The sequence below is a fragment of the Solanum verrucosum genome, unplaced genomic scaffold, assembly GCF_900185275.1.
Source record: "Solanum verrucosum unplaced genomic scaffold, falcon-dt-bn FXZP01000163.1, whole genome shotgun sequence".
Taxonomy (NCBI): Eukaryota; Viridiplantae; Streptophyta; class Magnoliopsida; order Solanales; family Solanaceae; genus Solanum; species Solanum verrucosum.
Window position 1 is genome coordinate 2,126,681 of NW_026020379.1, and position 27,947 is coordinate 2,154,627.

Below are 27,947 nucleotides of genomic sequence, written 5' to 3' on the forward strand. Positions count from 1 at the left end.
TTTATAAAGAAGATAAAAAGACTACATGTATAAGAGGTTTTTAATTAAGTAGTAGGCTAACATTAAAACATATAAATTATTATATTTAATAGGAGGAATTTACTTTATAATAAATGATTATTATTTTTTAAAGAATTAAGTATATTTTTATAATATTTTAATTTGGTGTTGGGATAAAATGATATTTCAACTTTTAACTTTGTAGCTTCCCACTTTTAGTATAATATGATATAATTATTCTATCCGTTCCAAAATAATTGAAATGTTGATGCATTTTTCATATTTCAACTGGATTAATTGTTTATTCTTCAAGATTAATTTCCGAATATTCTTTCACTTTTATCCTTCAATTATATTTACACTATGTGATGAATTCAAATTTTTTTTATTGATTTGATCAATTTTTTGGAAATTTCTTATATTAATGTGACTTAAATTACCATGAATTGACTCTACATAAATTTACAAAGGAAAAGTTTTTTTGGCCAGAAAAGTTTGGCCATAATTTAGCCAAAATAGTAAAAGGATATGTTCACACTATAAACTAGTTTTATTTTGGACAATTTTATCCTTTTAGCTTGAAAATTGAATATATTCTTGGGATCTCTATAATCTTCCATTGTGTTTCCAATATATTGAAAATAATTAATGACATTAATGATGATTCTATAGTCAATTATGAAAAAAGACTACAAATTTCAACAAAAAAACATTAAGTGATCTCATGCAATCTATAAAAAAAAAAATGTTTTCAAATTATGTTTTACAAAAAACAATAAAAAATGTAACATCAGTAGTAAAAAAAATAAAATTGAATTATATTGTATTCTTGTTGGTTGTATTAGAATAAGAAAAATTTCACGTTATATTACACATTATATTCTTGTTGGTTGTATTATAATAAAAAGATTTACCTAACTAATATTACAGCCGATTATGGCCAAAAGATTAGTGTTAACTAAATTTACTAATTAATTTTTTTATTCAAATATAGTAGTTAAAAAAAATAGTTGATTGGAATTCGTAGGTCATTTTGGTAACAAATATAATAATGATTCATAATTATCAAAGTGACTTAATATAGGGGATAAAATGTGTTTGATTAATACTATTAATGTTTGACTCTCTTTGGTTCGACATACATGAACTAAACACGTGATTTCTATAACTATCGATATTTACCGGGTCTACTATCTTTTGAGTTGTCGTTATCTCAATATTTTAAAAATTACATTTAAAATTATTTAAATATATTGTTTAATTTCATTTAAACATAATAATTAAAAAAATTACTTAATTGGAGGTCATTTTAGTAACAAATATAAGTAATGATTCACAATTTATCAAATCGACGTAATATAGGAAATAAGACTTGTAGGATCAATACTATTAATGTTAGACTCTCTTTGGTTCGACGTGTATGAGCTCTACACATGATTTCTATAAACATTTACCAGGTCTAATGTGTTTTGAGTTGTCGTTATCCCAATATTTTACAAATTATATTTAAAAATTATTTATATATATAGCTTAATTTTATTTAAACAAAATAATTAAGCAAATTAGATAATTGGAGGTCAATTTAGTAACAAGCATGTGTAATGATTCATAATTTATAAGATCGACATAATATAGGAGATAAAACTTATATGATTAATATTATTAATGTCTAACTCTCTTTGGTTTGACAAATATGAACTATATGCACGATTTCTATAACTATTGACATTTACCAGGTCTAATATGTTTTGAGTTGTCGTTATTGTATAAATTACATTTAAAAATTATTTATTTATATAGCTTAATTTTATTTAAACATAATAATTAAGAAAATTACATAGTTGGAGGTCAGTTTAGTAACAAGCATAAGTAATGATTCATAATTTATCAAATCGACATAATATAGGAGATAAAACTTATATAATTAATAGTATATATTTGACTCTCTTTGATTCGACACATATGAACTATATGCATGATTTCTATAACTTTCGACATTTACCGAGTCTAATGTGTTTTGAGGTGTTGTTATCTCAAATTTATAATCATTTTTATAGTTTAAATTTATTCAAACTTAATAATTAAAAAAATTACTTAATTGGAGGTTATTTTAGTAACAAATATAAGTAATGATTCACAACTTATCAAATCGACGTAATATAGGAGAAAATACTTGTATGATTAATAATACTATGTCTGACTCTCTTTGGTTCGACACATATCAACTTTATGCGTTGTTTCTATAGTTATCTACATTTTTCAGATCTAATGTATTTTGAGTTGTCGTTATCACAATATTTTACAAATTACATTTAAAAAAATTATTTAAATATATAGTTTAATTTTGTTTAAACATAATAATTAAAAAATTACTTAATTGAAGGTCATTTTAGTAACAAATATAAGTATTGATTCACAATTTATCAAATCGACGTAATATAGGGAATAAGACTTGTACGATAAATACTATTAATGTCTGACTCTCTTCGATTCGACATATATGAACTATACACATGATTTCTATGACTTATCAACATTTACCAGGTCTAATGTGCTTTGAGTTGTCGTTATCCCAATATTTTATAAATTACATCTAAAAATTATTTCATTAGATAATTTAATTTTATTTGAAAATAATAATTAAAAAAAATAGTTAATTGGAGGTCATTTTAGTAACAAAAGTAAGTAATGATTCACAATTTATCAAATCGACATAATATAGGGGATAAAAAGTGATCGAGCGCCTTTGTTCTTTATGCAAGTGTTCTCAATTTATACTATGAATCAAATAATAAGATCAGGAATAAGAGTACGAAGTAAAAAGCAAAATAGTTTTCATAGTCCCTAGATTTTTATATTACTATTTTTGCTGCTTTATAACATTTTGTATATTTTATTCAAAACCCATGTAATTTTGGAGGTGTAAATGTATATTTCTTACAGTACATAAAGTGTAAATGTTTATGTTTGAAATATAGAGAGTGCATTTAAAATTGAGTCATATTACAAAAAATAAATAATGTATTAATTATTTATACATAGAGAATTTGACATTAAATCAAACAAATGATGATTTTTTTTGTGCTCTTAAAAAAATGTTTTACATTGATGAAGTTCCATTAGATACATAAAGTAAAATATTTTTTTAGTTTCATTTCATCGGATGAATTTAACCAATTTGAGTGCTTAAATATAATTGTTTATTTTCACCATATTCTTGTTTTTTTTTATAAGAAGAGCCAACAGAAAAAAGTCAAGAAGGAGAAGTAATAAATGAAGAAGGAATAAGGCATGGGACCCATAAAATTCATCTTATCAAAATAATAAATGTTCATACTATTTAGAAAATATCAAAAAGTTAATTTTATTTTGTTGGGAAAAGGCTATAATAGTCTTTTTCACTATTCTCGTTAAATTTTGGCCAAATTTTTCTGCCCATTTAGCACTTCCCATTGACAAATATTATTGTCATCTATACCAAGAACTTTAGCTCCCACACCATTAAATTATCATATCAAATTTGAAAGTGAATTAGGAGCTTTTATGTATTTTGATTCTTCCGACGTTTCTTGTAATTTTAATTCCAAGTTGTGTATCATTATTTTTTATCGGGATCTAAATTCAGGTCTGGAATTGAATATTTATCATAATAAGTGAATTTTTAAGATTTTTTTCATTATTCAAAATAATTGAATTGTTCAAAGTTTAAAATAAATATTTGAATTTTTTTCATATTTTCCCTTTCATTTATTGAAGTTCTATATTTTCTAGGAAATAAATTACACAACTACCTACAAAGTTATATTTATAATTTCACAATTATGTTCTTGAATGATTTTCTTAAAATGTGTGCATTGTCTCATAAATTCAGTTAATATGAAATATAGAAAGTATCACCCTCCAAACAATATTCCCCTATGTTTTTTAAATCGGTAAAAAAAGACTAAACTCATCGGTTGCCCCCTAAAATTGGCACCAAGTTTCATTTAGACACCTCAAATGGGCGATGTTCATTTTAGACATCTTATGTAGGGTCCTTGACACTTTTTTGACAATAAGCAAAAAGCTGAAGGAGAGTGTAATACACTCGTTGATGACGTGACAAACAACCAATTAAATGATTACATGTGTAATTTTAAGTTGAAAATTATTTTAAAACCTGTTTAGCAAATAAAATAAAAATATTATTCTAAAAAAATGAATTTACCCCCCCCCCCCCCGCCCCTCCCCGAAGGTAGTTGTATTCTCTACTACACCCAACAATGTTTTTAAATCAACTTTTTAAATTGTTTCGGATCTCTTTTCTCTCTTTTTAGTATTGTTTTGTAGGAAGAAAAGAGGAGAGGAAGAAAGAAAGAGAATAAATATGAGAATGAGTGTTGGTACTCATTTTTCCGGTAAAAAGGTGGAGGGAGGTGATTGTAGATTTACAAAAGTAATACAATGAAGAAGAAAAATGACTTGAAAACAGATTTGAATAAAAAAAATTGACCTCCATTGAGGAGTTTAAGCTTCAAAAAATGATGGAAGGTGGTAGCTTGAAAAATGGAGAAGAAGAGAATAAATTAAAAAATAGCTAAATTGACCCTTTCACGCTCTATTGTTGACATGTAAGCAAAAAATGTCAAATGACACAACGGAACCCTACATGAGGTGTCTAAAATGAACATCACCAAATTGAGGTGTCTAAGTGAAACTTAGTGCCAACTTTAGAGGGCCACCGATGAATTTGACCCAAAAAAAAAAAACTGATTGGTTTGGAGGGACCAACCAACAACAGAGACGGTGCACCTTTTTTGTGACTCAATTTATTGCTTATTTGCATGTATGCCTGAAATATAAGAAGAAAACTAGGACAAGCAAATTGCAAAGGCAAACAACTCAAGTACACCAGTTTGATAGTTATTTGGTGGAAATTTTAAAGCTAAATACAAGAGATTATCATCCAAGTTCACGCTACTAAAGAATACCAAGTTCATCCATTTCTTCATCGTCGTCATCCCATTCCATGGGTTCATCCCATACCATGGGTTCAATACCCCCATGGTAAGCCTGTAACAGAAACCCCATAACACCTACATGTTCAACCGCTTCTTCCTCTGATGGCATTGGAGATATAGTTGAGTCTTCTGAAAAGCTTTGCAACATCCATCGGAAAACCTCCGGGTTGTACTTCAACGCAAACTTGCCTGATGGTTCAAGGATATCTATATCAAATGCAGGGCAGAGAGGACCGCCCATGACTTTCACATGGCTAACGCTGCAAATGTGAATGAAACAGCATGTTATCACAACATAAACAACTATTGTGCCTCAATTCCAATCAGTTGAGTTCGGTTATATGAGTCCTCACTGATCATATCGTTAAATTTAAGATCATCACCGACCAATATTATACCAGATAAAAAAAAGGCACTAGAATTGCTCTATATTTTCTGTAACATATAGACAGGACAAAAATATACGACATATAATCTCATGAGAGAAATTAGCATAGATAGAAGCCTCAGCAAAGATCTCTATGCTTATGACACAAGCGCATACATCTTGCCAATGGGTAGAGCAATAGATAAGTCATTGATTTTTCAAGAAAGACGAGAGTGGCAAAACTAACCATGTGTAAAACAAGTTGTCTGAATGTTGTCTCTGAACTCTACCCAACAGTTCAATCTGCAGATATCCACCAATGCAAAGCACTGGTTCTGGTAGCTTGAACTGTTGCAAGCAGTTTTTCTGCTCATCAATGTTAGAATATGTTATTTCTTTCCATGCAAAATACTATGCTCCTATTGAGGACTCATAGATAAAGTTCAAACGAGTTAAAATAATACATGACACTACTTTGGCAACATATAGTGGGAAATACTTGCCATGACAAAAACAAATTAGAAATGAAACCATCTATGAAAAGAAAAAAAAGTTATAAAAGATTACCTGTTCCATAGGGTATACTTCTGATGTATACGTCCATATGAACTTGTCATCAGCAGGCTGTTGCTGAGGCATTTGCACGATATCATTTTCGTCTAGTGAATTTTTGGGGTGTCCTAACCGAAATCGAACAGATTTTGCAGAGTATATAGGGTGGCCGGGCTGGTAAAAAGCTGAATAAGATACTACATATTAATCAAGAGGATCAAGTAAAACGTGCAAAAACTTTGAAACTTATATCGAAATAATTGAGGGGCATCTAAGGCCTCTGGGAGATATAACAGAAAGACAGAATAAAGATAAAGCAATCACCTTCAAAAGGTTGTACACTGATTTTACTAATAACACACAGATCAGCTTTCAATTTGTAAATTAATGTCTCAGGGGCATCTGGATCAGCATGTCCTTTACTTGACCAGTATGAATGTCCACCGAGATATCTCCTAGTTGTTAAAGTATTGGCAACACTTTCGGCAGGAAATCTATCTGTACTCGAAGCACTAACTGCATATGCTATGCATTCACTCTGATATGTGTTTAATGTTGCAATAGCATGAAGGAGAGAAGCATAAACATTGTGGTCTCTCTTCATAATATCCCAAATGGAATTGTGAGATCCAACACCATTTGCTTCTGTTGTTATCCAATCTGGTTCAGTTATACGTTCAATCCCAGAAAGCTGAGGAAACCTTCTCAGACATAGTTGCTTGGAAATTCCATTTGTAATCACTGCAAAAAATAAGTCACAATGTTACTAATCTACTTAAAACGAGGCCATTCTTCTCCCAAATGATAATGAACCTCAAATGACTTTTCTGCTTCACCTTAACATTCCCCACTTCCTAGTATTAAAACTGGCATCCCTATATTTTTTCTGAATAAAGGGCCAACTAGCCCCAATTTTTTGTACAGTGATTGTGAAATTCTAAGAAATTTATGTGGCATTATCAAGCTGGAAATCCAGTAAGTTTAACAACTGGCATTCCAATGTATATCCAGGAAATTTTCCAACTTCCAAATAAATTAATTGGGTCGGACAGCAGCTTATAAAAAAATGGTAGGTAGTCCTTAGAATAATAAAGAGCTTGTATATCTTTCTGAATGTTTTGTATTGTAAAAATCATTTTATAAAACTCTCCCAGGCACGTCTATCGAGAATATGACCTAAACCTTTTCTGAACGCACTTTCCCCTATGATGATCCTTCTGATCAATTATAGTTTAACGGGCTTGTTTAACTCATGAGAGACTACAAAGAAGAGGCCTTACAATTTGCTTTAGATGCCTGCATTGTGGACAGGAAGATGAAAACAATGAGCTTCTTTTTTTGTATTGTGAGACAACTGCAATTAGTGGCACGTGTTCTTATGTAAGATGGGGTGAATCGGGCAATGCCAAGAAATACTCTGGAAATTTTGAAGAACTGGAGGAGTATTGGAAGACGAGGGTCAGGGGAAGATTGGTGGCAAAGCTAGCTCCTTCTCCTTCTCTTATACGACCGACTAATATGGTTAACATTGAATAATTGAAAAATGTGATTATTCAGGAAATACACATTGAATGCTGAGACTGTGCATTCAATTTCTGATAATAAATCCATAAATAAAAATTTGTTGTCATTGTTCAAGAAGAAATGAAACAAAAGATATAATAAGAGTTGGGACAGTTGAGTGTTAAGTATATATTAATAAGAGTATGAAAGATCTAGTGGCCATGATTATCTGTTCACTCTAAGGCGTACAAATGGTTTTTTGAAAAGAGTTGGAAATTAAGGGTAGAGGGGCGGGCCCATTATCCACCGAGTTTAGAAGGCTGTGATTGGTCCAAAGGGCGGGTCACAGACGGATTTCTCGGTTATCAAAAAAAAAAAAAAAAAAAAGAGTTGGAAATTGTGGTAATGTTCTTCTAGTGCTTCAATGGGCTTTGGCCTTTTTTGTTAGGTATTTATTTGATTCGGAAGATGAAGTATTAGTCAATAATGTGTTCGTAGCCATTGAATGCTGAGACTGTGCATTCAATTTCTGATAATAAATCCATAAATAAAAAAGTGTTGTCATTGTTCAAGAAGAAATGAAACAAAAGATATAATAAGAGTTGGGACAGTTGAGTGTTAAGTATATATTAATAAGAGTATGAAAGATCTAGTGGCCATGATTATCTGTTCACTCTAAGGCGTACAAATGGCTTTTTGAAAAGAGTTAGAAATTGTGGTAATGTTCTTCTAGTGCTTCAATGGGCTTTGGACTTTTTTGTTAGGTATTTATTTGATTCGGAAGATGAAGTATTAGTCAATAATGTGTTCGTAGCCAAAATTTGTGTATGAAGAGAAAAACAGTCCTCTAGGGCAACCCAGACCGTTGCATAGAAAGGACCAAGGAGAATCCTATGCTTAAGGAGGAGGAGGAGGAGGAGAAGAAGGAACTAACATTAGAGGGCAGTTATTACAAGACCACGTGCAACAAGGAAGGCAACACTCAATTAGATCACATCACCAATACTTGAGGATTTTTTATTGTGATCACATCACCAATAGTTCAGAATAAGCAAAAAGACCACGGGGGATCGTTACTAGATCAAACTTCTTGACAGAAGATCATCGCACCATATGCAAAAAAATACCTAATTATATCAGCTAATAGTGTTTGTGAACCAACATTTGTGTTTTCATCCTTTTCTATAGTAAGAGGAAACAAAAAAAAAATTATTCAAGTCGAAGTGACGGCCACAAATTCATACAATTGACCGAATAATAAATGATGCATTCTCTACACATTTGGATGCAAGTAAATTATCTAAACATCCTATAGGTTACCCCACTTGACCTCCTCTTCCTCATTATCACCCTTCTTTTTCTTTTTTCTTTTATTTTCTTCGAGGTGGGGGTGTTTTGGGAGGGGAGTTGACAGGGGTTTAATTTATTTATTTTGGACATCTAAATGAACTTACAGGGAATCAAACATTCTTGACAAAGCAATTTATGTAAACGGCAATATGTTTTCATCTCAACTGACCCATTGAATATACAATACCTCCCATCAGTACAGATACAAAGTAACTATGTTCAAGAAGGCTTAGAAAAATGAGAAGAAATTATCATCTTTTTGATTGCCTCTCTTAGAAATTGAACCCTGGCCTCCTCTAATCCATGTTAGACCATACCCTTTGGGGCAGTATTCTCGATAATGACAAAACTTGTGTGACTGATCATTTGCCCCATGCTCTACCTTAGCAACACACAAGCTGGGAACATAAACAAGTAACTAGAATTTGTGTTGACATCATCACTATTTTCCCAAGGAAGAGAGGAAGATGAATGAATTGATTTACCCATTTGAAGAATGATTTTCTTATGTCTTAGGTAAGAGACACCCACAACATGATGGCCTGATTTCTTTTTAAAACACTACACTTCATAATGTTTTCTCCTTTGCAACTTAATAGAAAGCTCATCTTTTTTTTTTTGAGAAAGAGGAGAAAGCTCATATTTTTGGACCATTTACAGTTAGTATTTTATTAGGTTGGACCATTTACATTATTGACTGAAGTCTTGGGCAAAATCACCAAGACCATCCCGTCATGTAGGTATTGCCACATTCTCATTGATTAGATTCAAACTTGGTAACACTGGAAACAAGGACAATTCATTAACATGGAAACTGCCATTGTACGATTTAGGGTCAAACACATACATATCAATAAAGAAAAAAACCCAAGATATGCAACATAATGTTTGCCTAGGATAGAAAGCAGCTTCTTCTTTTTTTTCTTCACAATTCGAAGTCTGAGCCATTAATCAATACATAATAAGTTATAGCCTCATTGCTAAAAGCAGGTCTAGCTGCAAACAAAGGAAGTGTTGTGAATTGACAATCCTAAAATGGCTTACATCCCCAGCATTAATCTACGATCTATTAAAATGAGGGTAACCCTAAATCGAGAAGATACAAAATGGTCTCGTTTTTGCAGACTATGGCGGTATGGCACTCAGATACCCATAACCACCAATTACGTGAACAAATATATTCAGATAGGAAACAGGTACAGTAGACTGCTTCAGTATTAGAAGGAAATGTGAAACTCAGCAAGATGAGGAGTTATTACTAAGAGAAAAGAAATAATTTTTAAATGTCACTGCCAAGAATAACTTTCATCAAGACTTCAGTTTGCATAACTCACCAAAATGGTGCCAAGGGCTTGAGACGGAGCCTGCACGGACCACATCTACTGGATCATTCAAACATGCCAGAATATTAATTGACATGTCACTTTGAAGAGATTGTACAAAATCAACCCGAGTCTCCATCCTGATTGTCAGCCACTATAAAAGTCAATCCAATCAACGTCAAGTTCCAAAACCTGAATCAGCACCATATATAAATTCACATGACAATCATCAACATTGAAGAAGTGGAAAAGGGAGAACAGGAAAAGATGACAATTATCTACTCCAATCTTTGCCAATTCAAAATAAAATAAAATAAAAAATAGCAAACCAGGTCCCTAGAAGATCGATCGATCAATCAATCAATCAACTATAACTCTAACCAAATTAAGTTGGCATCAACTACATGAATCCTCTATGTCCATTCTATCAAAAGCCATGGTCATTTCACTTCAAAAGGCAAATCGAGGGTTGTCTAACGGTTCTTAAAACTCACATATATGTTTATATAAACATAAAATCCTCAACAAACTAATTCTACGGAAAAAGGCCTAAATTACCCTACAAGACTACAATTATTAGACATAGAGCACTTTTGCCCTCCGCTATCTTATGGTATCAAAAAAGTTGCTGTCTTCTAAAAATTGGACCACACTATACAGGCTTGTCAACATAAGCAGACAGAGGTGAGAAAAAAAAAATCCAGATACCCATCAAGCAATTGAAAGAACAGAAGAAATCTCAAAATAGTGAGGCTAATCCAAGGAGAGGAGAGGGATGAATTTACCTTTTTCAATGAGAAGCACAGATGAAGAGGAAAACTGAAAAGGGTATTCTGAAGTTTGATCAAAATTTAGCATTCAATCTTTTTTACTTGTGTAATAGTAGGAACCTTTAGCCACACTTTTAATATTTATTTAAAATGTCAATATTTTAGTTTGTTATGTATTTGATTTATGTATTTTTTTTATTTGTTTGATTTACAAAAATACAATTATTTAATAATAGAAAGGAGAAAATTTGGGGAAAGAATATTTTAAAAAAGGAACATATCACTTAAAATTTTCATCAGTTACAATTTCAAAAAAATCTCCTTTCTCATTCAATTGAATCAACCGTTTCAATTTCCATTTTTCTTCCTTATCAAGATCTTAATTATGGATGATGAAATTAAGAACATTAAGAAGTGGAACATACATGACTGCCAAATATATATTTCTTTTATTTGTATTACAAAAATATATGGATTGTATCCCAATATAATCTAATCATTACATATGAATATAATTTATGAAATGATACAATATTCTGGAAAAAAAGTGGCATACATGGTGGAAATAATACAATCTGTTGAGGAAGGATACAATATTCTAAAAATAAATAATACAAATTGATTGTGAAAGAAATAGAGATACAAGATTTTGAAAAAAAAATAGCATACATAGTGGGAAAATACAATTTGATTGAGGAAGGATACAATATTCTAAATTTAAAAAAATATATAAATTGACTATGAAAAAATATGATACATATATGCTTAAGAAATACAAATTCATTTGGCATACCTATTGGAATGACTACAAAATAAAAAAGAAATACAATGTTCTTAATAAAAAATACAAATGCTGAGTAAAGGAAAAACAACTGATAAACAAAAATTAATATGAATACAATTTTTGCAATTTTCTTCTCTGACTTCTTTTTATTTTCTTCGTCTGCTATGTTCCTCTTTTCCAATTTTTTGTTCATCAAATTCAAATCTTAATCCGTATTCATTTGTGCATTAGTAACCCTATAAGCAAAATTCAAAATTATTAAATATGAATGTATGAAAAATCAAACAATATATGATGTATGAATGTCAATGTAGATTACTACAATCTACCAAATCTCAAATATCAAAACAAAATCACAAAAAAATTGAATAATAGTGTATAAAAGATGAAAAATGTGAAATACATAAAAGAGGGAAATCTCATAGAATACTTGGTGAATATGAAAACGAACTCATAAAAAAATCGAATAATATTTTTAAAAGACGAAAAATCCTAAATACAAAATACTTTGTGAATATGAATACAAAATCACAAGAAATCTCACAAAATACTTGTTGATTTCAAATTTACCTTTATCAATGGATGAACAATCTTTTGAATTAATTGCGAGATTTCTTGAATAAAAATGTAGAATTCTAAGAGTTGATTTTCTTGAACAAGTAAAAGAGATAACAATGGTGAAAAGGGGAAGAGAGAGAAAGGAGTAATTTGGGATAAAACCTAGAAAGAGGGATAAGTGGGTAATGAGGTATTTTTTTTTAAAAAAAAATTACCGTATAATGGGGTAAAAAAAGGGGTTCAATGTGGGTCTGATTTGAGAAATAAAAGGAAAGAAGATTAGTTATATTATGATACAATTTATTTTCTAAAATATTGACATTTTTAATAATTATTTTAAAGTGTAGATCTTTTTAATAATTATGTTAGGGATTGTGACTAGCTTGCTAATTTTCCCAAAATTCTATTGTACTAGGTATGGTTGGTAAGAGGACGGAACGAGACTAGACGAGACGAGACGAGACGAGATGGAGCAAGCTTAAATTTAAGTGAATTGGGCCTCTCCTTAGAGGCCCGAAAGTTCTATTATACTAGGTATGACTCGTGAGGGGACGGGACGGGACGAGTCGGGATGGACTTAAATTTAAGGAAATTGGGCCTTAGGGCACAAAAGTTCTTAGGAAAAATTTCAAAACAACAATATTTTAGCATTTAATAGGACCCCTTAGTCATACTTTTAATATTTATTTAAAATGTCAATATTTTAGTTTGTTATGGGGCTTATTTAAGTAATTTTTTTTCTTTATTTAACTAAAATAATATAACTAAGAAATAACAAATTAGAAAAAATCAAGGGAGAGAATATTTCAAATTAGGTAAAGTTGCTGAAAATCCTCATTACTTTCGTTACAAAAGATTATGAGACCCAAAATAGGTGATTCTCTTCCTTGTTCAAATTGTGATTGTTTTATTTTTAGTAAAAACGTCTCTCATGCGCCATTATTTGGTCTCGTCTTTCAAAACTAATTATTGTTATGAAACTCTATGATAATACCTTAGCTGCTAAATTTGAATCTTTACAAATTTGAACACCGATAGTTTTATCTATTATTTGACATACCTTTCTCACAGTGTATTTATTTATTTTTTCCAGAATTCGGTATCCTTTCTCAAATTCTATTCATTTCAATATGTATATTATTTGTATTTGTATTTGTATTCATTCTAGTTTTCATGTTGTATTTTGTATAAATAAACTTGTATTTCTTTATTAGTTTGTATTCATTCCAATAGGTATATCAAATGAATTTGTAGTTATTTAAGAAGCATATTTGTATTCATGTATTTTTTTCTTCAGAATCTTGTATCCTTTCTTAAGTCGTATTCATTCCAATATGTATATTATTTGTATTTGTATTCATTTGAGTTTTTATGTTGTATTTTTTATAATGATATATAAAATAAAAATAATAATATTATGGAAAAGTGAGAACGAAATATAAAACTGAGAAGGAATAAGTGAATACTTGTTGCAATCATTCTTAAATAAAATGTATAACTAGTTGGCATACCTTTGGAATGAATATAAATTAGGAACAAATTAAAGATTCATAAACTATGTAACATGAGATTTTGAATGAATACAAGTATTAATAGCATACATACTCGTTTGAATACAAATTGAAAAAGGATAAGAATATATGAAGAAAAAAAAAACTATAAAAACAAAACAAACAAATAGGAAATTGTTCTTCCTATAAATAAAATACATAACTAGTTGGTATACCTTTGGAATGAAAACAAATTAGGAACAAATACAAGATTCATAAACTATGCAACATGAGATTTTGAATGAATACAAATATTAATAGCATACATACTGGTTTGATTACAAATTGAGAAAAGATACAAATTAAAATTCTGAAAAAACTATAAATACAAAACAAACTCATGAGAAATTGTTCTTCCTCAACTTGGTATTCAACACGTTTTTCGAAATCTTCTGTACTTGAGGAAGGTTTTGCATGCGGATAGGGTCATGTATATGTTTAGATCTTCTCTCTTCTGCCATTTTAGCCATCGAGCCTACATTATCCGCTAGTCATTGATTAATACATAGACCAAAAGAATTGCTACAAAATTGTTGATTAAATGGGATACTCTTGTAATCCTCTGTGAGTCCGCCATTAGAGAGGAATCTTTGAGGTTTTCCTTATCTAAAACCCTAATCAAAATTGGAGAATTTAATAAGCAACTAAACAAACAAATATTTTGAAAGATTTAAACAAATACAATCGGTAAAATACCTTAAAATCGCAAAAGGGAAAAGGCATAAATCCCCCTCTCAAACTTGTACCGAAAAGTCAGTTTCACGCTTTAACTATTATGACGACTTATTACACACCCTTACTATTTAAAAGTGTATTTAATACCACCTTGAGACGCATACCACCACTCTCACAGTATGTGGTGTATTACACTCGCGGCCATATTAGCACCACATCAGCGTCACGTCAACACCACGTTAGAAATTATAAGTTTTTTTCTTTTCTTTATTAATTAAATTTTCTTTTATTAACTCTATTTTACACTAATTAATCCCTAACTAATTATTAAAATTCTCTAATAATGATATCTTCTTCCAATCTAAATCCTATCCACTTTTATCTCTAATCTTACTAGAATTTTATCCATTTGAATTTATATCACAATTCTCTTTGTCCTCTCTGGCGAAGAACAGTCAACCCATCACCACGACAAACCTACCTCCATAACGTCATCCCCTCCTCTTTTCCCAACAACCAACCCATCTCCGACAAAGAACAACCACCAAACAACTACCTTAGCCACCACAAACAGCCACCCAAAACTCCAAATGAATCATTGAAAAACACTGAATCAAACCCCTATACCATACCCCTTTTCGATTTTTTTGCTTTTAGTTTCTGTTGCAAGTGTTTCGGCGAGCTCAAAGCTTCAACCATGGATCTAATGACGTTTCAATGATCTTCATTTTTCAGATCCATGATGCTTCAAGCTATGACATATTTAAGATCCATGAGCTTTCCCATTCAACTTGAGTACAAAACATGTTTTTCAGATCCATGGTGTTTCTAGTGCAGATTGTTTTGTGCTTCGACCTATTTCAGATCCATGGCGTTTCAGTAAGCTTTGTGCTTTGTACAAAAAATTGAAGGAGAAAGTGAAAAAATTAGGAGACCAAAGTCTCGAATTTCTAGAATCATTATGAAATTTGAATTAAAAGATTACTTTTTCTAGGTATAATGATGAAATTGAGTGAAAAATTGTAAAATGTGATAAAAAAAATTGAATAACAAATTGTAAAACTGTGCTAAGAAAAAAATGAATAAGAAAAATTCTGAAGGAAAATAAGAGAAGAGGAACATGAAAAAGGAGAAAACAGGGGGGTGGGGGTTGAAAAAAAATATTTTTTCAACTTTATTTTCAACTTAAACGCGCCTAATTTATTTTTATTTTAAATTTTATTTCCACATTAGTTTAGGGGTGGTATTAATTACACTTTGAACAAGAATAAGTGTGTAATAGGTCGTCATAATAGTTGAAGCGTGTAACTAACTTTTTGATACAAGTTGGAGGGGGAATTTATGCCTTTTCTCAATCGCAAAAAGATACATACCTGAATCAATGGGATTGTTGTGAATGTATTTTGGGATATTTTTTTTCCAATTTTTGGAAAAAGAATCGGCACATTTTGATAAGAGAGAAGCGGGAGAATAAAAATTGAAGAACAACTGGAAGATGGAATTAGATGAGAGAGAGATTTTTATTGTTTTTTAAAAAAAATATGAGAGAAAACGTGATGACTTAAACGTGGGCTTAGTTAGTGTGAGATAAATTAGGAACTAACATATGATACACTTTATGTACTAAAATATTGACATATTGACATTTTTAATAATTATTTTAAAGTGTAGATATTTTTAATAATTATGTTAGAGATTTTGACTAGTTAACTAATTTTTTCAAAGTTCTATTGTGCCAGATATGACTGATAAGAGGATGGGACGAGTCGAGACCGAATGGGCTTAAGTTTAAGGGAATTGAGCCTTAGCGGCACAAAGGTTTTAGGAAAAATTTCATAAATAGCTACTGTATGAAACATAATAGGCTTCCTTCACTAGAGTTTGCCCATTTATGCAACAAAGCTATAGTTTAAATAGCTAAAATGAATTTCATTAGTATATTTCGATTGTTTTTAATCAATTATACAAAATGATGTTTAAATTTAGTTATTATACAAAATGATGTTTAAATTTAGCTAACTAAATATGTGGCAATTTATGGTATAATTGTGGAAAACGATCCCTTAATTAAAGGTTATTGAATCTAATTAGAATACCTTACCAGATAAGTTTTCTTCTTCTTGAAGTAAAATCTCTCAACAAAATCAAAATTCAAAATTAAAAAAAAAATCAGATTTTCCCTTCTAATCGTGTATATCCAAATCAATTTCTATTTTTGTATTTTACTATACCAGTTTGAATTGCATAGTTATGAATTAATAACGAAATATTGATTTAAACGTATTAACATTGTATATGAAGTAGTTGATTGACTTGTAAGTTCGATTATGAGTACTTCATGACTATGATGAAAATTCATAGTGGTTTGTGCATAGTAATTGTATATGTATATAATTAGTATAGATTTGCAGAATAAGTTTATTTTTTTATATTTATGTATTTATATATGTTTCTAAACGTATTGTATATTATATAGTTTGTATACAATTTATTTAATATTTTAAGATAACAAACACGTATATTTGAATAATATTCGTATTTGACTTATATCAATTTGAATATGGCATGGATTGATTTGTATGTTAGATAATTTCTATATTTAATTTTGTATAATTGTTGACTTATACTGTAACACCTCATACGTTTAAGGTCGTCCTTTGTTCGGTAAAAAAGGCTTACGAGCTTAAATTTTAGAATTTTATTTATAACGTCGGACGTGATCTAGGAATGTTGGATTTGAATGGGAATTCAATAAATATATAATCTTTAGTTCCTTCAATAAAATGATTTAACTGCTTATGGAAAAAAAAATGGGTTAGTGACGATATTATTGTGAATGTATTTGTTTTACAAATGTTCTGTAAATAATTAAGTTTTATTAACAGAGATACAAAAAAAGTATACTTATGTCAAGAAATTACTATTATATAAGGTGGGCTTTATTTAAAATAATTTATTTTTTTGACTAATTGTAATATATGTAAAAAGTTATATATATTTTATCAGGAACCTACAAAATATTCGAGTGTATACTTAGCGGGATAAGAATAATGTTATATTGGTACATCACTTCCACGTGGAAATGTTGGAGGAGTGCACAAAGTTTGTTCTCATTTAAGACTTACACCTATTATTCAATTCGTTTTTAATAATAAAGAATTAAGATCAAAAGTTTGCACTTATCTTGCAATATTGGTTGTTTATATTTATCTCTAAGAGTACTGGAATATGGAGAAAAAAACAGAAGAAAAAAAGAGTTCCAAAAGCCTCTGTTCACGTTGGAAATTAAAGTAGATTTCATAGGAAAATATCTGGAGCATTTTATTTTAAGCATCAAAATAAAGTTGATTATCTACTCAAGTCTTTCAAGCTTGGATTCTAGGTATGTGAAGGTTTTTTTTCCTTTCTTTTTGGCACGATTCTTTAAGATTGGTGATTTTTATGCTAGCGTGCTATCGAAGAGTTGGTTGTTAGATGTCTATAAATATTGTCGCATGTTATTTCTTTTTAAACTCATATTCGGTTAATATTGATTTGGAGTTAGGTTAAGAGACTGGAGAGGTTGTATATATTATCAAAATGATCAGATTCTTGTGATGTCCGAATTGATTGTTGCGTTGTGGTTATATTACGATATTTGGAGTACATATATGATGTGTTAAGTTAGTGGAATAAATGGAAACTAACTTTTTATGAGTTTCCTTCAAATTGAATAAAGAACAAAACAATGTAGTACTACAACTATTTGTATGCAATATCATTTGTTTCCTTTCTATCCTCAACATAAATTACTAATGGGAAATTCTAATGTGTGGTAGCTCTTACCTATAGAAATGCTATATGTTTATGGTTGTTGGTAATAAATAGTTATTGAAACAATCACAGTGTACGCCTACACAACATGCATTCATGCCATTGAGGCTAGGATCGGGGTGTTCGCATACACCACATGCATAGTTATTGTCTTGTCTTTCAGGCTATGGAGCGGGGTGTTCGCCTACACCACAATGCATTGCATTTCATTTCATACTCGTATGTGGGGTGAATTGAGTTATGGTTAACCGAGTACATGACACTTGAAGCTTGGTAAGTTGTTGCCGTTGTGGTGGTATGAAATAAATCATGAGCAGGGAGGTTGGCTGCGACTTATTGGTGGCATGGAATTCATTTTCTCAATTTAGTTATATTACTCTACTATTTTATTGCCTTGCATATTAGGTACATTATTTTGTACTGATGCCCCAAGCCTAGGGCACTGCATTTATGCCTGCAGGTACTAACCGATAGGTAGATCCGGACATTCGCTAGTTGGTTGGAGCTCAGCTTTGTTGGTAAGCTCCACTTCCTTTGGAGTTACTAGGTTTTGGTTTTGTGTATATATAGTGTTGAAGGGTAGGTCGGGGCCCTGTCCCGATCCTATGTCTACTACCTTACTTATAGAGGCTTGTAGATTGTAGTGGCAAGTTGTGGGTTTGGGTTGGCTTTATCGGCTGGACGGTCAGTTGTGTTCCTCTTATGTTTTTGGCCTTGTAGGCCTTATGTATATATTATGTGTATTGTGATGGCCTTCGTGTATTATTTTTCCAGTGACCTTGCCTATATGTTATTTTATTTCTTTTTGCTTTTAGATTATGAACGCTAGGTGTTGTTTGGGCCTCATCGGCCTCGACTTGTCACATGGTAGTACTTGGTTGGGTTTCGGCCATCTGCTCAGTTAAGTGAGACAACAGGTGCCAGTCGCGCCTCTCCGAGTTTGGGGTGTGACAATCTTGGTATCAGAGCAACGTCGTGTCCTAGGGAATCTACAAGTCGTGTCTGGTAGAATCTTGATTATCAGTATGTTGTGCACCATACTTATAATCAGTAGGCTATGAGGCATATGGGAGTTGTTACTCTTTCTTTTTATCCCTAATCGTGCTATAAGGATAAGTCATAGGAGCTAGGAGTTGAGTTCACGTTTGTTATTTGTATGCAGGGATGCCTGTGACTCGAAGAACTACGACCGACCATATGCTAGACGTGGCCGCAGGTGAGGGAACTAGTAGTGTACAACCCAATGAGACAGATCCATCAGAGGATTAGGACGAGATTATCCCTCCACCTTGTCCAAATGTTCCACCATAAGAGGAGCCTCCTAGTGCTACCGTACCCCTAACTCCTCTCCCTATTGCGACAAATCAGGATATAAGGAATGCAATACATTTATTAACTCAAGTGGTGACTACACCAAGAGTGCATAGGGCACTTGATGGTATCGGGACTACTGAGGGACTCAAGAGTTCGAGGATTCGAGAGTTTCTTACCCTGAGCCCCTAGAGTTTACATGGACAGATCAAAGGGAAGACCATCAATATTTCATTGATCAACTTGGCCGAATCTTTAAGGTGATGCATGCTACAGGGATCAAGGCAGTGGAGTTTGTAGCTTTTAGGCTGCGATACATAGCTATTCTACGGTACGAAGGATGGGAAAAGTTTAGAGGAAAAAAAGAACCTCCAATTAGTTGGACTGATTTCTCAAGCTCTTTTCTAGATTAATTTTTGTCTCTTGAAATGCGAGAGTCCCGTGTTGATCAGTTCTTGGCTCTCCGTCAAGGGAACATGAGTGTTCGTGAGTATAGCTTGAAGTTTGATTCATTGGCTAGGTACGTGCCATCCTATGTGGATAGTGATGAGCTAGGATTTATCGATTTGTAGCAGGGCTGGCACCAGAGTATGTAAGGGCTTGCACTATAGCTTCTATGCAGGATAATATGGATCCTTCTTGTATTCAAGCTCTTGCGCAGAATTTGGAAGAGCTCCAGCGACAACAACTAAACGTCGAAAGAGTTGAAAGAGAGCAACATAAAAGGTTAAGGCTAACAAACTTCCTGGAGGGATTTCAGAGTGGCACTAGGCCAAGATATCAGAAGCGACCACCTAGGCCTCCACCATTTCAGATGCGGGGTGATCGGACTGATTCGTATATTTCACTAGGACCAAGGGAGGGTTCTAGAGTACCAGGAGCTCAACAACAAATAGATCATGTTGTGCCAAACCCTCCATATTGTAGTCATTGTTGGAAAGCACATTATGGGAGATGCATGGGGAGTTCAACAACTTGTTTTTCATATGGTCAAGAGGGACATAAGATGAGGGACTGCCCAACTCGGAGGCAGGGTGGTAGGGTATATCCAACTGGCTCGGGGGTAGGATCATCATCACCAATTAATCAAATCGAGCAGGGAACCCAATCTTTTATTGGTCGGGGTCGGGGTAGAGGCCAAGCTTTGGCTCCAAGTGGTAACCCAAATCGGATATTTTCCTTGACAAGCAAGCAGAATCTAGAGCCTTCATCCAGTGGCATAGCAGGTATTTATTTTCATTGCTTTCTTGGTCATATTTATACCTTGGTAGGTCCAGGTTGTTTTGGTTAAGTCTCCTCGTAGTTACGAAAAAGTTGGGTAGAAAGTCCAAGTGTTATGGTATAGGGTTCTTAGCCTCACTCATGTTCTCTATTTTACATTCGAGGATGAATGTTCCTAAGGGGGGAAGATGTAACACCTCATACGTTTAAGGTCGTCCTTTGTTCGGAAAGAATGGCTTACGAGCTTAAATTTTAGAATTTTATTTATAACATCGGACGTGATCTAGGAATGTTGGATTTGAATGGAAATTCAATAAATATATAATCTTTAGTTCCTTCAATAAAATGATTTAACTGCTTATGGAAAAAAATTGGGTTAGTGACGATATTATTGTGAATGTATTTGTTTTACAATTGTTCTGTAAATAATTAAGTTTTTTAACAGAGATAAAAAAAAAGTATAATTATGTTAAGAAATTACTATTATATAAGGTGGGCTTTATTTAAAATATTTTTTTTTGACTAATTGTAATATATGTAAAAATTTATATATATTTTATCAGGAACCTTCAAAATATTCGAGTGTATACTTAGCGGGATAAGAATAGTGTTATATTGGCACATCACTTCCACGTGGAAATGTTGGAGGAGTGCACAAAGTTTGTTCTCATTTAAGACTTACACCTATTATTCAATTCATTTTTTTAATAATAAAGAATTAAGATCAAAATTTTGCACTTATCTTGCAATATTGGTTGTTTATATCTATATCTAAGAGTACTTGAATATGGAGAAAAAAACAGAAAAAAGAGTTCCAAAAGCCTCTATTCACGTTGGATATTAAAGTAGATTTCATAGGAAAATATCTGGAGCTTTTTATTTTAAGCATCAAAATAAAGTTGATTATCTACTCAAGTCTTTCAAGCTTGGATTCTAGGTATGTGAAGGTTTTTTTTCCTTTCTTTTTGGTATGATTCTTTAAGATTGGTGATTTTTATGCTAGCGTGCTATCGAAGAGTTGGTTGTTAGATGTCTATACATATTGTCGCATGTTATTTCTTTTTAAACTCTTATTCGGATAATATTGATTTGGAGTTAAGAGACTGGAGAGGCCGTGTTAGAAAATTAAGATTTGTCCAGAAACTCCTAGATTGGAGATATTTTGTATTAGATATGTTAGAAAAGTAAGATTTGTCTAGAAACTCCTAGATTGGAGATATTTTGTATTAGATATGTTAAAAAAGTAAGATATGTCTAGAAACTCCTAGGTTGGAGATATTTTGTAGTAGATATGTTAGTCTTGATTTAAAATGAGTAGTGGTTAGTGAGCCACATAGGTACATAGTTTGGTGTGAGATGTTTTATTTATTATGTGTGCCGTAATTTTCCTATCCTTAAAAAAATCACATTTTTTAAATGTTCTAAGTATAAAACAATTTGAGAAAAATACTTAGAAAAGAGTCGCCACTTAATTTTTTGAAGAAATTAATAAAACTTATAATTTTCAAAGATTTAAACAGAAAAAATCATTTGAAAATACTAAAGAGGGTTCGGGGTTCAATTTACACTTCGAGAAGGGTTTAAGCATTCGAAGTGCCCGCTAAGATGCGGTTGACCTTCGACTTGACTAAAATATATTTTGACTATTTTTTAGAAAAAAAAAAAGGTGATTTAACAAAAGAATAATAATTTACATTATTTGATTGACTTGAGAAAGTAGTTAAGATAACAATTTTTTTTTTAATTTTTAAGAAAATGGAACCTTAATTGAAACAACTTGGTCAATTAGGATTTTAACAAAATTATATAAATTATAATTTATTTGAATCATTTTAGAAATAATAATTTGAAACAAATTGGTCAATTAAACCATGATAACTATTTTTAATTAATTGAAAAAATAAATAAAGGTTTTAAATAAAAATACAAGAGTTGATGAAAAAATGAAATTTTATTAAAATAAACTAACATAAAGAATATGGTTCATCTCTTTGGGAACTTAATTAAATTAAATCAAATTAAATAAAAAGGTTAGAGTTAAACAAATCACAAATAAACAAATAAGGAGGGTAAATAAAAGAGAAGCAAAAAATCAATTTTTTTAGGTTTTGACCCAACCTGTCCTAAAATTATCAAAAATCTGCTCAAATATATGGGGTTTAGGCCCAATTGGGTCAAAAGGGAAAGCTGCTGGAATTTGGGCTTTGGCCCCATTTTTTCCTTTGAAATCCTGTGCATACGTCGAGTGTATACTGTTGTATACGAGAGTATCTTGACCCATTTTCCTGTATATCGGACTGAATATCAAATATATACAGCCTATTTCAACCCCTGAAACATGTCATTCGATTTTTTCCTGTATCTTGCTTCACTCGATTTGTATATCCATGTATAGTGAATGTATACAGGCTGCATATCAGCCCCTTTTTCAGCTTTCCAGACCTGTAACGGATTTTCGATTTTCCAGCGATGACCGGAGTAGACTCGAGGGGAAAAACAATTCGATGAAATGCAAGAATGAAGTCTAAAATAGACTCGGCTAATGTCAGATGCAAATAAAGAGTAATAAGATTAACATTCATACTTAAACTATTTCACAAGAATAACATCTTTAGTATGAGACACAACAAGACATGACTAAAGCAATTTTTAGCATACACAAAAAGAGAAATATAACATATATCCTCATAAGCAAATAGAGGCCAACCAGTGAGAGCCTATGAACACTGACTTGATATCATTCTTTCAACATAAATTAGAAGCAATGGAGAAAACTAACAAGAAGTGTTGAAATCTTTTCTTCAAGTTCGATTGCTTTTAAAATAAGTTTCCAAACAAGATTTTTACATATCTAATATAAGAATAAATTAATTATAAACTAGTGTTAAATAATCATATTACCAAACCAAAACAACCTTGTCCCTTCTAGTTTGAAGGATGATTAGCCTAACTTCAAACAAAATGCAAAGTAAGTTAACCATGACAATTTAATCCAAAACAAATGAGCTAATGCGAAAGAATGAGATTTCTAACAATTGAGGCTACTGCTAAGAGTAGCCATACACAAATTCATACAATCAATTCAAAATAAAGCTAAGAGAAATGAATTTGACAATTTTTGATAAAAGATTACTCAAAACATGGAAAAATAAACACTCTAATGCTTACCTGATTATGGAACCTATTCATGATTATGAGTTATGACTAGAATTAAGCTAACATTTTCCAACATACTAGGTAGTAAAACCAAGGTTAGAGCATGAATACACGATACACCATATCTAAATAGAATGTAAAAGGGGAGTTATTTCACTATCTTTTTTGGAGTAGCGACTGGGCGAACGAGCTTGACCATGAAGAAACTTCCACAACCACAAGTGAGATTCTGACAAAGTTCCGATGAATCCCAGTAAACGGCAAACGAGATAAAAAAAATAGAAACTTACTCCTCAATGTTTAGTGAGTAATTGTTGTGCTTCCCCTTATTTTTCTCAACTTTTTTTTTCTCACCTCCCCCCCCACCCAGATACTAAGGAAGATGAAGGTTTATAGAGAGGAATTTCGGGGTCGATTTAGGGGGGAAACGGTCGAATTTGCAATTCAAATTTGTACCCAGATCCTCAAATCCTTGCTCAAAATCAGGGAAAAGGCTGATTCTTGCGTATGGGAGAGTACTGTTGGCGCGATTTCCGAGTTTGGTCAGCCGCAATTTGCTGCTGTCCGCAATTTCTGGGTTTGCAGCTCTTGACTTTTGGTTCTCGCATAGGGGAGAAGAAGAAGTCGGGTCGGTTTGGTATGTGTATGTATATGCTGATGTATGTATTGTAATTGGTTTTCTTTGATGGGTTGGGTCTTGGTACTATTGTTAAGAGAATTGGTGGGCTGGGATTTGAATTGAAGTTAAGAAATAGGCCGGCTTGAACAAAGGAAATGGGCTAGAGGAAAGGAAATAAGAATTGCATTGTATTGGGTCTGCTAATAGGAAGAATTGGGTCGTGGAACAGGCCCATTTTTTTTGTCTTTTAAGGGGTTAAGGATAGGATAAACAATTGGCTAAAAATTGCAACAAGATAAATTTTCATAAATTAATTAACGAGCTTCTTAATCTTAGCAACATAAAATAATTAATTCGATTGTAAAACAATTAATTTAATTATAAACTAATAATTAGCTAATTAATTAACCAAATATTTAGGTAAAACTAAAGTCTTTTGAGACAATTTCCAAATACTAATAATAAATATATACAAAATTATATATCTATATATATATATATTTTTTTTAAATTATAAAAATGACAAAATTACTTAAAATGACTTGAAAAATATTTAAAATTTATGAAGTCAATTATCTCAAATCGTTTGGAATTTAAGAAGCTCGATGATTAATTTATATTGTGGAGGTCCAAAATTGGGTGTCAACAGCTGTCCCTCGTTTGACTTGGATTAATGAAAGAAATTCGAGGCAAATGAAATTGACAAATTCAATTTTGACCGACCACATCTTCGTCTTTAGGTAAGGGAATTTGGTACGGACTTTAGGAATCATGGTCGAACCCCAGAGTTGGGTTTCCTACATATCTTAGGTTTCATGAGAATTCAAGCCAGTTGTAGTTCGATACACTTGGTTTAACGCACGACTCTGAAAGAAATCAAAAACTATCCTGACATCGAATTATGGAAAGACCGGAATGCTCGAGAATACGATTTAAGAGCGAATGATGGAATACAACCGAGTTTCAACACTGATCCCACCTACATATCCCTTAGCCTAGGGAATCAGGCTGCTTGTAGTTCGACACAGACATAATTTTCAAAGCTCTTAGTGCATTGTTACTCGGATTGGAAAGTTGCCTCCGGTGAAAGCCAAAATTTCCCGAATGCGAAACTGGAATCGATAAACCTAAAGAAATGCCCACATGCCTTTTGATAGGGGGGTGGTTTGATTGTGGTGGAAGTCGATCCTCTGCTCGCGTCCTAAGAGTTTGGCACTCCTCGTTGGACTGTGTTCCGGTTCCCTGCTAAGAAAAAGTTTCACGTTGTGCTGCATCAATTTTGATGTCGTCCACACCTGTGGTTTGCTTGAGAATTCATCCTCTTGGATGCTCTTGACAAAGACTGAGATAAAACTCATTAGCATAAAAAAAAATGTAACCCCAAATGGGAAGATAATATCTTTTACTGTGTTGACACTTAATTGTTCTACTTGAACATTTGATGCCAGTTTCCTCCAGTTTGACACAAAACAAATAAAGCTCATATTTTATATTTGTAATATAATCTTGAATGTACTCTTCTTTTAATGACGAAGTAATAAAATAGGCAGATGTAATATGTTGATAGTTCTCTTGATGTCGTATTTGCAAGGAAAATAATGCAGTTGATGTTGGTTCTCTTTTGATGGGCGAATCTTTCTCGCGATGCGTGAATTTTTTTTCGCGATGGGTGAATCTTGTCTTGCGATGCATGAATCTCTTTCTCTCGCAATGCATGACTTCTTTCTCTTGCTATGCATGATCTTTTCCCGCGATGCAGGAATTATTTCTCTGGCTATGCATGATCTTTCCCCGCGATGCATGAATCATTTTCTCTTGCAATGCATGATCTTTTCCCGACATGCATGAATTTTTTCTCTTGCTATGCATGATCTTTTCCCGCGATGCATGACTTTTTACGCTATGCATGAATCTTTCTCTTGCGATGCATGAATCTCTTTCCTCGATGCATGGTTTTCTCTCTGCAATGCATGAAACTTTTTCTCGCGATGCATGAATTTTTTTCTTGCAATGCATGAATCTTTCTCTTGCGATGCATGCCTTTCTTTACCGCGATGCATGACTTTTTCTGCTATGCATGAATTTTTCTCTTGCGATGCATGAATCTTTTTCTTCGATGCATGGTTTTCTCTCCGCGATGCGTGAAACTTTTTCTCGCGATGCATGAATCTTTCTCTTGCAATGCATGAATATTTCTCTTGCGATGCATGCCTTTCTTTCCCGCGATGCATGACTTTTTCCGCTATGCATGAATTTTTCTCTTGCGATGCATGAATCTTTTTCCTCGATGCACGGTTTTCTCTCCGCGATGCATGAGACTTTTTCTCGCGATGCATGAATCTTTCTCTTGCGATGCATGCCTTTTTCTCTTGCTATTCATGGCTTCTTCTTCTCGCATTGCATGAATTCCTTCTCTTGCAATGCATGATCTTCTTTTCTGATGATGTCATCCCTGGTACCGAACGAAGATAATGTTTCACCGGACAACATAGGTGATCTTCTGGGTATCTTCTGGGTGGCGGTATCATCTCAATCGATAATATAATAAAAAAGACCCTCGGAGTAGCGATATCATCTCATTTGATAATACGATATAAATGACTCTCCGGATAGTAATATTATCATGTCCAATAATATGATGCAGGTAATGTCCTCCAAGTATCTTTAGTTGCTGAAAAATAAATAAAATTTCTTTCTTCGAGGTTTTCCTTTGTTCCATTTTCGAACATGATTGCATATTCATTATGGACCTCTCATTGTTGAGAATTTGAATAATGCTATTCATATTCCCAATTCTTTGTCAGAAGAAGCCTAAAATATTTCCTGCATCCACGGAAAAATTATCAATTTTTGGGAGCTTTTCACCCTTTTGACTTCTCCATATTCATTGAATGGTGGAATATGCTGATTTTGAGGTGAACCTATAAACCTGTATCCAAAATTTTTTTGTTAGTTTAGAAAATGAACTGATCTGTGTTGATATCTTCGGTTGTTTGCTCCTTGTCTTTCTATCTCCGATTGATTTTTTTGATTTCCGGCTTCTTGATAGATAAGAAAAAATATTTTTATGCAAATAATTTAATCATGAGGGAAGAGTTTTTAAGAAAAAAAATAGACTTTCAAAAGTAATGTTTGGAAAAGGTCACTGCCAACTGTCATGTGACGTCAAGCTTGATGAACGCCATTTAGAGTTAATGTTTTGAGATATATCTGATTACTTGTTGGGAAGTATTCAAAATTGCTCTAAACTGCCGATGAACCCTATTGAAATTTTTGAGGTCATCTTCAAAAATTCTGTCCCAATTAACTGTCTTGGCTTATCTTCAAACGTTGATGAACAAACTACGGAATTTTTGAGATCGTCTCGAAAATTCTGTCCCAATTACAGTTCTCCAT

The 27,947-nt window shown here is 32.3% G+C and overlaps 3 protein-coding genes across 7 annotated transcripts in view; 1 reads left to right on the forward strand and 2 right to left on the reverse strand.

The window, feature by feature from the left end:
* The window catches only part of LOC125839081 (actin-depolymerizing factor 10-like), an 858,671-nt gene that overhangs the window by 465,465 nt on the left and 365,259 nt on the right, over nucleotides 1–27,947 (reverse strand). Inside the window, exon 1 of one of the 4 annotated variants that reach the window (XM_049518061.1) lies at nucleotides 25,417–25,422. The exons of the other annotated variants lie outside the window; for them this stretch is intronic. The gene's annotated coding sequence lies outside the window, so the exon portion shown is untranslated. Of the gene's footprint in view, nucleotides 1–25,416; nucleotides 25,423–27,947 lie in introns of those variants that run through there. 4 annotated transcript variants of the gene reach the window in all.
* The window catches only part of LOC125839078 (peroxisomal membrane protein 11C-like), a 485,045-nt gene that overhangs the window by 26,417 nt on the left and 430,681 nt on the right, over nucleotides 1–27,947 (forward strand). The gene's annotated exons all lie outside the window — the stretch shown is intronic.
* Nucleotides 4,840–10,295, reverse strand: LOC125839071 (F-box protein At4g00755-like). Its single transcript, XM_049518049.1, has 5 exons — nucleotides 10,107–10,295; nucleotides 6,244–6,660; nucleotides 5,935–6,104; nucleotides 5,615–5,733; nucleotides 4,840–5,260 (listed from the first exon to the last, which is right to left on the reverse strand). Exons 1-5 carry the CDS (start codon nucleotides 10,231–10,233, stop codon nucleotides 4,960–4,962), a joined length of 1,134 nt encoding a protein of 377 aa, XP_049374006.1. The 5' UTR covers nucleotides 10,234–10,295; the 3' UTR covers nucleotides 4,840–4,959.

Excerpts from the sequence above, each read along its gene's own strand:
- LOC125839071 (XM_049518049.1), bottom strand. The coding sequence starts at position 10,233 with ATGGAGACTCGGGTTGATTTTGTACAATCTCTTCAAAGTGACATGTCA. Across the intron at positions 6,661-10,106 it reads AAGCCCTTGGCACCATTTTG|TGATTACAAATGGAATTTCC; the intron begins GTGAGTTATGCA and ends TATTTTTTGCAG. Across the intron at positions 5,261-5,614 it reads GACAACTTGTTTTACACATG|CGTTAGCCATGTGAAAGTCA; the intron begins GTTAGTTTTGCC and ends TCACATTTGCAG.